Source organism: Lampris incognitus, chromosome 1 (assembly GCF_029633865.1).
Source record: "Lampris incognitus isolate fLamInc1 chromosome 1, fLamInc1.hap2, whole genome shotgun sequence".
Taxonomy (NCBI): Eukaryota; Metazoa; Chordata; class Actinopteri; order Lampriformes; family Lampridae; genus Lampris; species Lampris incognitus.
The window spans coordinates 101,537,961-101,552,567 of NC_079211.1; the positions used below are offsets into that span (position 1 = coordinate 101,537,961).

Sequence of the window (14,607 nt, forward strand, 5' to 3'; positions counted from 1 at the left end):
ACATCCTAGTGGAAGTATCTGTGATGTTGTGACAGTTGCGGCGTCGGCACTGTTTAATGGCACAGTGGCGTTTCCACCATGTTGCCACTGAGCAGTTTGCGGCTGATGTGCAAAGCCCAGGTTTTGCAGCGGTTCAGCGGGCTGGTAACGAATCGACGCGTGTCCAAAGCGGCTGCTTACGCAACGCAATACAAGTGTTTCTCCTTTTGGACGGACAGGAGTTACAGCACTGCGAAGTACAGCGTGAGACTAAAGAGGAGAGAAGTCATTCATAAGAGTAACGTCGAGCCATTAAGGACTTACTGTGTTAAAGTTAAACCCGACTGCTGGAACTGCAAGCAACCCATTGAAAAACTGCCGGCATTCTTCTGCGTGTCCTGCAAGGTCGTCCAACCCCCGGATGAGGGGGCATCATACTTCCAGATCCTGGACTGGTGAGTGACGTCTGCCGTTTTCCCCAATTCGTGATATCCCCACAGCGTTATGCAGCTTGCTTAACGGCTGTCTTATGCATTGCTAAACACTAAATGGTCGCTAAATAGCTGTGAGCAAAGCTTTTGACAGTTACCTTTGATCCTTCTTTTCAGTGACCGTTCATTCACGCTGGACACTCAGAAGCTGCAGAAAAGATACCTGCAGCTTCAGCGCTCTCTACACCCAGACAACTTCAGCCAGAAAGCTGTGGTATGAAGATTTCTGCTCCTAAAATGGATGAGTATAGGGTCTTGGCAGAGAGGGATGATGTCCGAGTTCAGGGTGTGGGATTTCAGTTTTGCCAGTTCTAGTGACATATTTAAAAAAATAGGGGCCTTTGCTACTTACTGACAAGTCACAACACAATCATTTTTGGCAGGCAAACCCAACAAACTGTCGATACTGAAGGGCTCGTGATGTTTTGACTCAAAACATCAACAGCCGTAAATTTGATCTTTCTTCCAAGACCCACTTTTTTGCCAAAAAAACTCTTCTGTCGGCATTTTCAGCTTATCTGGCAAGCTATATGATCAGATGTCATTCCTAAGATATTTTCATATAGGTGTACATACTTACACACTACTACTGATGCAACTGCTGCTGCCACTATTACTTCTGCTAATAATGAATCTCTAATACATTTAAAAACACTGAAAAATAACCAATTATTATTTTTCACAGCTAAAAGAAATTCTGAAATTGTTAGTTCAAGTTCAAGTTTATTGACAGCTAAAGTAAGCTCACAGGTATTAGGATTTTTCCTTGAAGAAATGTTCAACATAAAGACAGAGTGACATGAACAAAACATTTTAAGGTTGAAAACAAAAAAAAATGAACAGTAAACGTATCTACATACTTAGTGTTGTAACATGTATACATGTTATTTGCAAATACAGGTCATGGGGTGATGGATGCTGGAGAAACAGGAACTAAAAAACAATCTCGAATGGATAATAGCATTATATGACACGACTTAAGTTTACAAAAACACAATTCACATGGTTGTGATATTTCCAAGAGTAAGCAATGTGTATGATATACCTAGAAAAAGTACAGTATCTAAAAGAGCATTCTTGCATTTGTAATGTACTTTAAGATTAGCCATCCATCTATTATCCAAACCACTTATCCTGCTCCCAGGGTTGCAGGGATGCTGGAGCCTATCCCAGCAGTCATTGGGCGGCAGGCGGGGAGACACCCTGGACAGGCCGCCAGTCCATCACAGGGCCTACTTTAAGACTATTGACTAGCTAAGTACAGTGCTGTGAAATTTAGTGTCTGCTTGGAATAGTTTACAAGTATTTGCTGTAATTTGTGTTACAATTTGTGTAAAACAAGTTGACTCAAAATGGTGAGAAAATGTTGCAACAAGGAAGAATGAAAGTACAATTGAAATAGAAACGAGTTTTGCATAGATAAGTGGAAGCCTACATGGGAAACATTGTAACACTATAAGTTTAAATCCATGCAGTTAAGTTAATAAGTTGAGTCTGCAGGAGTTGTGACCCACATGTGGAGATGCTTTTTGGCCTGGGACCCACCGAATATTTTGTGCAATAAAATAAGGAATTGATTCTCACATCCATCCATCCATCCAATATCCAAACCGCTTATCCTGCTCCCAGGGTCGCAGGGATGAAGCTGTCAAAAAAAACCCCCAAAAAAAAACAAAAAAAACCCAGACATTTAACAACCCTTTGTACATATTGTTCATCAATGCAGTATTTGCATTGTCAGTCTTTGGTCATGGGCTGCTAATGCTCAAATGAAACAGACAAGGCATGGTGACATGAAACATTATTTTAGTGATATTTTGGAATAAAATTAAATCATATTGTTTGTATTGACGCAAAGTATGAAAATAGATATTTTCTTGTTCTTTTCAAAAAAAAAAAATTAAATCCTGTCTGTGTTTATTGTGGACATCATGTGTGACCCACCTGGCCTTCTGCAGTGACCCACTTATGGGTGATGACCCATAGTTTAAAATCACTGACATAGCGTGTACCTTATAGAGCTGGTGATTTGGTTTGAAACTGCAATGGATTTTATTGTATGAAGAAAGGAAGATCCTGCACACTGCTCTTGCTCAGCATCACAATTTATTGATCATACTAATGTTTCAATCCCTCTAGACCTTTGCCAGGAGCATTTTGAATAATTCTTACAATGATCTTAAATAACGTTCCGCACATTCTGTGTGCAGAGCTGTGGGACAATTATTCTCCTGTGGGAGTGTCTCTCAATAATTGACAGTGACCTGTGTACAATCTGTCACATTATAGTCCACACATAAGAAAAAGGAAAGAAAAACAGGAACAAGTGAAACACCATGACACATAGTTCTATTTACAAGAATATTTACAGAAATTGCATCTAATGAATGAAAACATCGGCCTTGCAACTTTCACAAGTCATTCAAAGTTGTGCATTCATATGAAATACTTGTATCTTGAGTGCACCATAAATAGGTTTATTTAATCCCAAAGGTCCTTAGAGCATGATATGCCATGGAATCATATGGTTCAGTCCTTTAGGGTATAAAGTTTGCAATTTAAATATCCAGTGTACTTCTCTTCTATTAAGAATTTCATCGACGTTCCCACCTCTCTCTGTTAGTCACCTTTTCAATGACCCGGAACCTGAATGATGAGATGTCAGGTTTGACGCCGTTGAAATGTACTGCTATTAGGTCATCTCTATCATTTCTCCTTATGGAGCGCTTGTGTTCACTTATTCTCAGTTTTTGTGAACGTGATGATGTCTTACCAACACAGGCTAACCCACCAAGACATTTGATCATATAAATTACACGAGAAGTGGAGCATGTGATGACATCATTGATAAAATATTTTTCCCAGTATGAGGATGAGTAAAGTAGTTCCATTTGCCCATTAACTACATTGAGCACATCCTTCACATTTGTTTCACCCACTGGGAAGAGGTTTTAACAAGGCCTGTGTACTCATTTTCACTGATTTTTCATTAGCATGTACAGGCTATCTGAGATTACATCGTCTTCAATAGACTATTAATGGTGGTTCTTTCAAATCCATGGACCTTGCTGGATCTGATGATAATGATGATAATTTTAAAAGGGTTAAGGCTCATAAAGCTGCTGGCAAACATCCCTTCTTGTGTCATCAAAGCATGTTACACTAAGCTATCTCAGGTTTTTACTGACATTTTTAACCTGTCCCTGTCTGTGTGGTTCCACTGTGTTTTAAGAAAACCACCATTGTGCCTGTATCAAAATGGTAAATTGACTGCATTTTACATAGCCTGTCTCTTGCCTGAATGATTACCGACATGTTGCTTTGAGATTGGTAATATCATACAAAATGTAACATTCCTGTTACCCATGAACCATTACAGTTTGATCTGTAGATGATGTTATTTCACTTACTCTGCATACTGCTTTAGTACACCTTGAAAAGAAAAATACTTATGTCAGAATGTTGGTAATTAGACTTAGACTGCTTTTATTTGTCATTGCCTTATATGCATATCTCATACATACAAAGGAACAAAATTACATTTCACATGGACCTCAGTGCCACATAAACAAAACACACAATAAATATTAAAAACAAAAAGTGCATTAAAAACAAGGATTACTTCACAAAATATTACAAGCACACCTGACACAGACAGTGAGTAAGACGGTCAAAAAGTCATTTTCTGGAAGGTCTAAGTGTTCGGGCTATTGAGGAACCTCACAGCCTGAGGAATGAAACTGTTGCATAGTCTGGTGGAGGCAGCGCGGATGCTCCGGTACCTCCTGCCAGAGGGTAGGAGGGTGAAGTGGATGTGGGAAGGGTGGGGTCCTTCACAATGCTAAGAGCCTTCCGGGTGCACCATGCATCATAGATGGCCTGGATGGATGGGAGAGCTGTTCCTACGATTAGATCCTATTGATTACAGCTCCTCTTTTAATACCATTCCATTCAAACTGGTGTTGAAACTCAGAGGTCTTGGTCTGGGCAACTCTATCTGTAATTGGCTATTTGATTTCCTGACAGGCAGGGCCCAGACTGTGAGAATAGGTAAAACGTACTCATCCACATTAGTTCTTAGGACCGGCGTGCCTCAGGGCCGCTGTCTCGGTCCCCTATTTTACAGTCTGTTTACATACGACTGTGTTGCCAAATATGACAATAACAGCATCATTAAATTCGCAGATGACACCACAGTGATTGGACTAATAAGCGACAGTGATGAGAAGGTCTATAGGAGGGAAGTAGAAGATTTAACCATTTGGTGCCATGACAAAAACATCTCTCTAAATGTCAGTAAGACAAAATAAACCATTGTTAACTTAAGAAAAATCAGAGGAAATCACATTCCTATTTCCATCAATGGGTCATCTGTTGAAATTATGGACAGTTTTGGATTTCTCAGTTTACACATCAGACACCCTCACATGGTCTCTCAACACTAACTGCATCCTAAAGAAGGCACAGCAGAGACTGTATTTTCTGAGGGGTCTCAAGAGTTTTGGTGAGAGTACCAAAACTCTTATGAACATTTATCGCAGTACCATTGAGTGTCTTGACAGGCTGTATCACAGTGTGGCAACCTGACAACTCAGGACTGCAGACTGCTTCAAAGGACTTTAAAGACAGCAGCAAAAATCATTAACATGGAACTACCACAACTTAATAATATTTACACCACATGCTTCAAAAGGAAAGCCCAAAACATCATTAAGGACACCAGCCACCCCACTCATGTTCTGCTCTCGCTCCTTCCATCTAAAAAGTGTTATCAGATTATCACATCACACACCACCCATCTCAGTAATAGATTCTTTCCACAGGCAGTCAGGTTGATGAACAGCTGACGCACCCTTAAGCACCCTCCATTGTTGTGTTATCATATACTTTTCTATATTGTGTATATAATGTAGGAATTCTGTGTACATAGTCTATGTAGGTCTGCAGCGTTTCGTTTTTTTTGGGGGGGGGGGGGCAGAAGGGTGTGATGCTGTGTGTGTTTTGACACATTCCTCCGCTAACCATCATTACAATTTTCTGTGAATTGTACCACTGTTGACCAGGGGTGGGCAATCTTATCCAGAAAGGGCCAGTGTAGGTGAAGGTTTTTGTTTGAACCGAGCAGTTACACACCTGATCCCACTAATCAACCAGTAGAGTCTTTGCTGAGGAACTTGATTAGGAGACACAGGTGTGTAATTACTTGGTTGGAACAAAAACCTTCACCCACACTGGCCCTTTCTGGATAAGATTGCCCACCCCTGACTGTAGACCTTCTGTTGGTTTGGATCAGACAGGTTGGCCTTTGTTGCCCTCGCGCATCGATGAGCCTTGGGCACCCAACACCCTGTCGCCGATTCGTGGTTTGTCCCTCTTCGGACCACTGTCAATAGGTTCTCAACACTGCTGACCGGGAGCACTCCACAAGCCTTGCCATTTCTGAGATGCTCTGACCCAGTCATCCGGCCATAACAATTTGGCCCTTGTCAAAGTCCATTAGGTCTTAATTCTGCCCACGTCCGCATCCAATGCATTGACTACGAGAACTGATTTTTCACTGACCATCTAATCTACCCAGACCTTGACATGTCCCGTTGTTTGGAGACGATCAACGTTATTTGGTTCACCTGTGAGTGTTCTGGCTCCTCAGTGTAATAGATCAAGTGTTTCTCCTAGAATTTTTTTCAGCAGCGGTGCTGTTGTGCATGCAGTATGTCCACAAGCATGTGTGGACAGCAGTCTAACCCTAAACCTAAGCCTAACCTGTCCACCTTGTGCAGAACCGCTAAGTAGAACATCTCGGTAGGTAGCACATATTGACAGAACACTGGCCTGTATTCATGTGCAACATTTCAGCATTTTCCCTAGGTTTGTATAAGACTTGGTGTATGTATTTGATGGGGGATTTGACTGTCCTCCCCCAAGACAATTCATATTTTTAAATAAAGAATATGCAATTTCACATTATTGTGGACCATTGTTATTAACATATATGTGTACAAAAAGTTGGAAAAGCTAGAGCCGATAATAAACACCCAAAAAGCTTAAAGACAAAACTTGCTAAAGAATTCCACTGGGGACCAAGTACAACTATTCGATCTGGGGAAAAGTAATTTAACTAGTTTTGATGCTCTCCACACTGATATTACATTCATCCGGCTTAGGTGGTGCCCAAAACGGCTTTTTTGCTGCACCTCTGCTTCTTAGATTCATACCGTCTGCCTGAATCCATAGGGGAATGCCCTGCGGAAGCACAGGGGAGATGTTCGCTAGGGCTAACCCCCTTCACTTTTTCAGCAGTTTGGGAGTCAACAGATGAGACTTTTCTTGGTCTTGAAAAGTTGCCGAATATATTACACTGTACCCTATGCTGTACATTTACTGTCAGATTGACAACTTACTAACCTTTTCCTTTGCTCTGCTTGCATTCCCTGTCACTTTTCTGCCACTGTCTCTCTCAAACGGGCTCAACCACACACTCAATACGCACACACTTTACGCACCACCCTATTCCTTAAAGGTGCTACAGTACTTACGTAGATGTCCTTTGGGAAGAATGAGGAGAGGGGGGATTCTGGGATTTGATGCACTAGTCGATGACGCAAAACAATACCACGATAACGTAGGGTGTTCTTGTGCTCGTACAGTAAGGATAAGTGGTTTGGATAATGAATGAATGATATTAATGATTGTGGGCAATTTTAGTAGCGGCGCTCATGGAAATGTTGAATAAGATCCCCAGATTTCCCCCCCCCCCATGATATTAGAGCAGCTGGCCCCATCTAAACCAAGGAGACACTCTGACTTCACTCCTATTGACGTTGAGGGATGTTATTGCTAACGTGGAATCCATAGAGATGTAACAACATGCAAAACAAGTATGCAAGTTTAAGTAGCCAACTGAAGTATACAGAATTTAGAGAATACTGGGTGTCCTCTATACCGTGTGCAAGTGGCAAATAAGAAGTCAGCCAAAGTCTGTAAGAGATATTATTTTATAGGTTTACAAACAGTATCTGAAAGTAGTGGGTCTCAGTATGCAGTATTACATTACTCTCGAGCATTCAATAATCACAACAACATTTCACTTGTGAGAAACATCTGAACAGAAGTGAATACACAGATGTGGGGGGATTCTCCAGAGTCAGCAGTAGTTGTTTTAGGAAGAGCCTGTGCATTAAAAGCAAGACTTCACAACATACTTGCTAGGGACTTTGCTTTTGACAGCAGAGAAAATGATCACTGGCTCCTGGCTGATGCCACAGCCTCCGACTGTGGAACAACTGAGAGAAAACGTTGTGTTTGTCAAACGAAGGGGAATTACAGCAAGACTTCAGATAAAGAAAGAGCTGTTTCACACACACACAAAATAAATGGACCCAATCATTCCGAAACTCCCAGGAATTTGCACCTAAAGCTAAAAGGCAACCAAAAGATATGTTTTCTCCTCGACTTGCTATGCCTTATTTAAATTATTTGGTTTTCTTCTTTCTTCATTCTTTTTAAAAAAAAAAAAAATCTAACTATTTTCCTTCCTCTTAAGAGAGGAAGCGCTATTCAGTGAATACGGGTGCTGTCAGTGCTTATGGGTGTCTGTGAGTGTGTATGGTTTTATGTATTTTATTATATATGGGTATGGGCATGTGAGAGACAGAGAATGATGGTGTGAAGCATCGGAGGAGAGAATAGAAATTTGATTGGAAAATGGGGCAAGTTAACTTTTGTTTTTCTTGCACTCATCGAGTAAAATGAACTAAATAAAAGAAGAAAAGCTCCAGTGAACCCTGAACAGTAGCCTACTATAGAGAAGTGTAGTTGGACATTAGTTACTGTGTGTGAGTGTGTGTGTGTGTGTGTGTGTGTGTGAACTGTTAATGTTGAGCAGGTTGTTGCTGGAATACAGCACATTGGACATGCGCAGTACACAATACCTTGCATCAACTTTTCTCCAATGGTAAATTTTTGTTAAGAAATTACATTCTACCGACCAGCGACCACCATTTGCGGAGGTGGATAGAAACATCATTAGCCCCATTAAGATAACCTGCATGTTATACTGTGTACAATACACTGTTATCAGTGCCTTGTTACAACTGCTTTATTGCACATCCGCCAAACTAAATTGCATTATAGTATGTACAATTTTTTCTTTGCTACATATTTGTTCTCCTTTGTTTTGCCTTTATTTTCTATCCTCGAAAAATATATTTTATCTCTTACCTTGTATATTTTCACCTTTTTCCATTCATATTTTCGAATCTCCCGTTTTAAATTTGATCATTTTTGTGGATTTGCAAGAAGGCATCTTGTTGCATTTGCTGCACCGTGTATAACTTTCAAATGACAAATAATCTTGAAATGTGAAAATTATTGCCAGCAGAAGTCACAGTTATGCTTCCAATCCTACTGTTTTGTCCCCTTTACTGTGTCCTCTGCATAATTTCTCAAAAAAAAAAATCGCATCTCATCTCATCATCGGCCACTTCTCCGGGGTCGGGTTGCAGTGGCAGCAAGCTAAGTAGGGCACTCCAGATGTCCCTCTCTCTAGTAACACCCTCCAGCTCCTCCTGGGGGATCCCAAGGGGTTCCCAGGCCAGACTGGACATGTAGTCCCTCCAGCGAGTTCTGGGTGTAGCCTGGGGTCTCCTCCCAGTTGGACATGCCCAGTAAACCTCCAAAGGAAGGCGCCCAGGAGGCATTCTAATCAAATGCCCGAACCACCTCAACTGGCTCCTTTCGACGCAAAGGAGCAGCGGCTCTACTCCAAGCTCCCTCCGGATGTCCGAGCTCCTCACCCTATCTCTAAGGCTGAGCCCGGACACCTTACGAAGGAAACTCATTTCAGCTGCTTGTATCTGTGATCTCACCCTTTCGGTCACTACCCAAAGCTCATGACCTTAGATGAGGGTTGGAACGAAGACTGACGTAAATTGAGAGCTTTGCCTTCTGGCTCAGCTCCCTCTTCACCACAACGGTCTAGTACAATGTCCACATTACTGCTGATGCTGTACCAATCCGCCTGCCAATCTCCCACTCCATCTTACCCTCACTCGTGAACAAGATCCCGAGGTACTTGAACTCCTTCACTTGTGGCAACAACTCATCCCCAACCTGGAGGGAGCAATCCACCATTTTCCAGTAGAGAACCATGGCCTCAGACTTGGAGGTGCTGACTCTCATCCCGGCCATTTCACACTCAGCTGCAAACTGCCATTTTGGACATAGTTGGGCTGTCTTGGCTGACTTGCCTTTTCAGTGTCGCATGGAGGTCAGGGACAGTGCCTGAGGAGTGGCATACTGGGGTGGTGGTTCCCATATTTAAAAAAGGGGACCAGAGGGTGTGCTCCAATTATCGGGGCATGACATTGCTCAGCCTCCTTGGTAAGGTCTACTCTAGGGTGCTGGAAAGGAGGCTCCGACCTATTGTCAAACCTCGGATCCAGGAGGAACAATGCAGATTTCATCATGGCCGTGGAACAAAAGAAAAAGAAAAAAAGTCAGATACGAAATTTTCGTGGGTTAGCTATATACTCTTTAGCTATAAAATGTGTCATCTGATGTCCCCTTGTGGTTATTTCATTATGTCTAAGGAGCAAGTGGCACACCTACGTGGAGGAACAGTGCGTTGGTGTTATGGGTCGCTTCGCAGGTTTACTGCAAAGAATTAATTCACTCAGGTGGGGGAGCACATGACAGCATGTTGCAGCTATGACAGGATATAATGGCCAAACTAATTCAGCTGGGTCGAAAGAAAGTCAAGTTAGCTTAAATGGCCTGCTCCTCCGCAGCCTGTCTAATATTGTACTGACTCATTGTTTTATTTATCAGCCCCTCCGGACATTTTTCTTAATTAGACATCTTCCAGCCTCAGGGGGTCTTCATCATATACAGAAAACTCATTACTTATACAAGGCTACAAGGCAGTCACCCACTGCATTGGTTGTTACTACAGAAACAGCATCCCACGTTGGCCCCATGGGCGGCCGCTTGAAGATATTGATTTTCACAAGAGCTGACAGACCTGACAGCCACAAAATGTACCTGATCTGCCAACCATTTCCAAGCATTTCCCTTTTCCTTTTTTTTTAACTAATTCATTTCTTTCCTCTCCTGCCACCTCTTTATTTCGCACTTTCACCGTGTCAAGCAACACGACAACTGCACCCCCAGAAGGGTCTCCCCAAAAAACCGCCACCACTACCAGAGACAAATGATATGTGCCGACTATCGTCAGTGTTTGCTTTTACACAATGAGATCGATTAAAAAAAGAAAGAAAGAAAGAAACTCACCAAAGTGCTGCAGATGTAATGGCCTGGTGTAAAACCACTTGAATGCAGTTCCCATGTCTTTTCGCAGACGTCTGTAACAGCTTGTTGGCTGATTCTTTTCTTAATGTCTAAATAAAGCATGCCTGTATTCATTTGTATGTATGTTAGACAGCTTTTTTGTTGTTGTGGTTATGTATGTACTGAACCATCTCTCATTAAGTGGGTACTACTGTTTGCAGGCAACGTAAACATGTGCTTCCTTTGCAGAAAGAGCAAGAGTATTCAGAAAGCCAGTCAGCGCTGGTGAACAAAGCGTACCAGACTCTGCTCAAGCCTTTGAGTCGTGGTCTTTATATGGTGAGTTTGAAGTCCCTTAATGCCTAATGCCTGATGTATAATTCATCTTCATAGCTGTGTTGTCTCTCTCTCCCTCTCTCTCTGTCTCTCTTCCCCTCTCTTCCCTCTCGTTTCTTGTTTTGGAGCAGCAGAATCACAATCTGTTTTTATTAGACCAGCAAGTTTGTCCATGCAGGGAATCTGAATTGCTGGGTTGCTCAGATGGAACATGCACAAGTCATTCTTAGGACGATAAGTTAAGATAAATGATAATAACACTATAATCATAGTTTCTTTATTGTTATTATTATTATTATTATCAGAATCATGTTTATTGGCCATGTAGGTTTTCACAAACTTGGGAGTTTGACTTCGGGTTCGTGGCTCTCTCAAGTGTATTTAACATAGAATAACAACACTACAACATAACAATCTTCAGATATATACACAAGGATTGACTATATACAGATGAGATAGGAGGCAATAAAGTGCAGTGGTGCAGAGAATATATCAGAGATGCTGAAATAGATGTTAGCAGGTTACCTACATACTATATGTCTGAGGTAGATGGATATGGCAGAGGTATCAGTATATGTACAATGTACAGTACAGTATAATAATAATACATTTTATTTGTGGGTGCCTTTCGGAGTACTCAAGGACATCTTATTGACTTGACTTGACTTATAGAACAGTTAAAAACACGCACCACTGTATCAGACAGCATAAAATCAAAACAAAGTCAGGTAGACACTAAAAGGTTAATAAAACAGATAAATATAAAATCATCATCTGCACAAAACTCAGTGAAGTGTGGATCAGTATATACAAAATGGTTGGATTATTATTATTATATTTCTTAGTTCAGTTAGGTTAACTGCCATCGTGTGTTTCAGTTGGAGCTGAAGGGGATGCATATTGAGGAGGGAACAGATCCCGGGGCCAATCCTCAGCTTCTAATGGAGTTGATGGAGATCAATGAGTCGCTGGATGAAGCACAGACCCTAGACGAAGCCGGCAAGATCGGCCAAAGCATGAAAGGTCAGATATTACAACAGCTAGTGTCATTTGGTGAAATTCCTTTCACTTTAATATGAACATTTAATATGAACAAGCGGCACGGTGGCGCAATGGTTAGCGCAGTGGCCTCACAGTAAGAAGGTCCTGGGTTCAAGCAGTCCTACCTTGGGGGTCATCCCGGGTCGTCCTCTGTGTGGAGTTTGCATGTTCTCTCCATGTCTGCGTGGGTTTCCTCCGGGTGCTCCGGTTTCCTCCCACAGTCCAAAGACATGTAGGTCAGGTGAATCGGCCATACTAAATTGTCCCTAGGTATGAATGTGTGTGTGTGTGTATGTCGGCCCTGTGTGATAATCTGGCGGCCTGTCCAGGGTGTCTCCCCGCCTGCCGCCCAATGACTGCTGGGATAGGCTCCAGCATCCCCACGACCCTGAGAGCAGGATAAGCGGTTCGGAAAATGGAATTTAATATGAACAGAGTCAGAATCACGTTTTCTGAAGGAATATGAATGTTTTTTGTTTTTTTTTCGGTGACAACACAATGCAAGACTGTCCAAGACTTGGATACAGTACACCAGTGCAGACAAGACAAACTGTAAGACTGGTGATGTAATTTAGGTAAACCACGTATTTGGATCCACATTCAGAGCTACACAATTCCTCCATGGTAGTAACACTGGCAAGGCTGGTAAAAGCTGGTTTCCCAAGTACAACACGTCTTAAATAGAGAGAAAATGATGCATGTAAACTGACAAGACATGTAAACTGAATAATCCAGCTGGTTTATTTTATATGTTGCTAACAATCCTATATTATCGCCAGTATATCTATTTGTCTACTTTATCCACCTGTATCTGTATGTTCACCTGTTAGTCTGTTTTCAGCCAATCGGTGTCTTGTAAACTGCATAATTTCATTGTACCCATATCTTGCATGATGGGCAGCTGAAATGTAGTTTATGTTAATACACCAAATGCATTTCTTGTACAGTCATTTCTTTTTTTTCATTTAATATGAATGTTATTACTGTTTCAGGGGACAATGTTCTCGTGAACTAAAAGAAACCTATATTCACGGCAGCCTTTGAGCGACACGCAAAAGTTAAACCTTCTCTTTCGCTTGCAGAGAAACTGACAGAATTGACGAAAGAAATAGACACTGCCCTTTACAAAGGTACGGTACAAAAACACAGCACTCACCACTTTCTCCTCCTCTCACTCGTGGTTTAGTTTTACTCTATTGTGAAGCTTTCTGTGGAGGCGCCGCGTGAGTCGTTTGACTGAACTTCCCTTTGTACCTCTCTGTTGTTCTTTTTCTTCTTTTTGTTATCAGGAGAACTTCAAGCTGCCAAGGCACTGCTGGTCCAAATGAAATACTTTGCAAACATTGAAGAGAAAGTGAAGGAAAAACTTTCCATGCTAATGTAAATCCCCCCCCCCCCATTTTTTAACAGCACTTTAAAGAAGAGTTTTCTAGCCACTTTTAACAAAGATTATGCAAAAAGCATTTTACAGTACATGGTGTTTTACATTTTCCCTGCGTATTTGCATGGTGTTCAGAATAAAGAATACTTCATTACCACTGAGATGGGTACAAGGGTGATATCAATAAAGCTGATTACGACATGACTGGCTACACAGTGGAAAAAGCTGCGCAGACTTATTTATGAGTGTGACTGGATGTGGATCTCCCATGAAACACTAACATCACAGGCTAAATTACTTCCAGTTAGCTTAATGTGTCGTTAAATATGACAGAGATCAGTAATTGCCTCTGATTAAAACGCTGCTCAGAGGGTTTATACGATTACCCTGCTTATCAGTTAAGCATTTTGTCATGTGGGGCGCGCTCCTTGCAGACGGCAGGACTTGTTCATTTCCACGGGTTACCTGTAGGTGACGACATAACACCTTAACAGCGCAGCTCCGTGTTGTACTGACTAGTCTTGAACCTTAATGGGGATTCAGGATTGAGGTAGACAACCCTTTTCATCAATAATGCGAGCTTCATACATAGCATTAAAGCCATGGTAATCAGGAAGACTCCACTGAATGAAGATTAGCTGTTCAAAAAAAAAATCACACAGATCTTTGATCTGGGTTTTTTTTTAATAGTCATGAATAGCTGTATATAGACAAACGTTACCGCGTATTGATCGTTTCATCAGAATGTAAAATGTTCTGCCTTCTGTGCCTCACTTAATTGTTCAGGTATGTATCAATACCATAAGTTATTCAGGTAAGTATCAATACCATCAAGAAATGTGATGTCATATGTGGTTCCAATTAGAAAATGGAATTTAAATCATGCCTTTGATAATGAGTAACCTTGAAGGAAAACTCATACTGATTCAGGCCTGTCTATCAGAAGACGAGTCAATCCGTTTGAAGGAAATGAAATGTCACATGTCGGCAAGACGAAGGAAAACTAGCTTTAGCATTCAAACCCCACACAATGTCACAGGAGTACTTTTAAAGTTGCCCAAAGAATAGCGGCGTATCCCTCCATGACACCCC

At 41.6% G+C, this 14,607-nt stretch overlaps 1 protein-coding gene across 1 annotated transcript; it reads left to right on the plus strand.

The window, feature by feature from the left end:
* The first annotated feature begins 1 nt into the window (after window position 1).
* hscb (HscB mitochondrial iron-sulfur cluster cochaperone) lies at window positions 2-13,728 on the plus strand. The gene is made up of 6 exons (XM_056287089.1): window positions 2-434; window positions 588-684; window positions 11,007-11,096; window positions 11,972-12,116; window positions 13,217-13,264; window positions 13,424-13,728. The coding sequence occupies exons 1-6, from the start codon at window positions 79-81 to the stop codon at window positions 13,516-13,518; spliced, it is 831 nt and encodes a 276-aa protein (XP_056143064.1). The 5' UTR covers window positions 2-78; the 3' UTR covers window positions 13,519-13,728.
* The last annotated feature ends 879 nt before the right edge of the window (window positions 13,729-14,607 follow it).

Excerpts from the sequence above, each read along its gene's own strand:
- hscb (XM_056287089.1), top strand. The coding sequence starts at position 79 with ATGTTGCCACTGAGCAGTTTGCGGCTGATGTGCAAAGCCCAGGTTTTG. Across the intron at positions 685-11,006 it reads ACTTCAGCCAGAAAGCTGTG|AAAGAGCAAGAGTATTCAGA; the intron begins GTATGAAGATTT and ends CTTCCTTTGCAG. Across the intron at positions 12,117-13,216 it reads GATCGGCCAAAGCATGAAAG|AGAAACTGACAGAATTGACG; the intron begins GTCAGATATTAC and ends TTTCGCTTGCAG.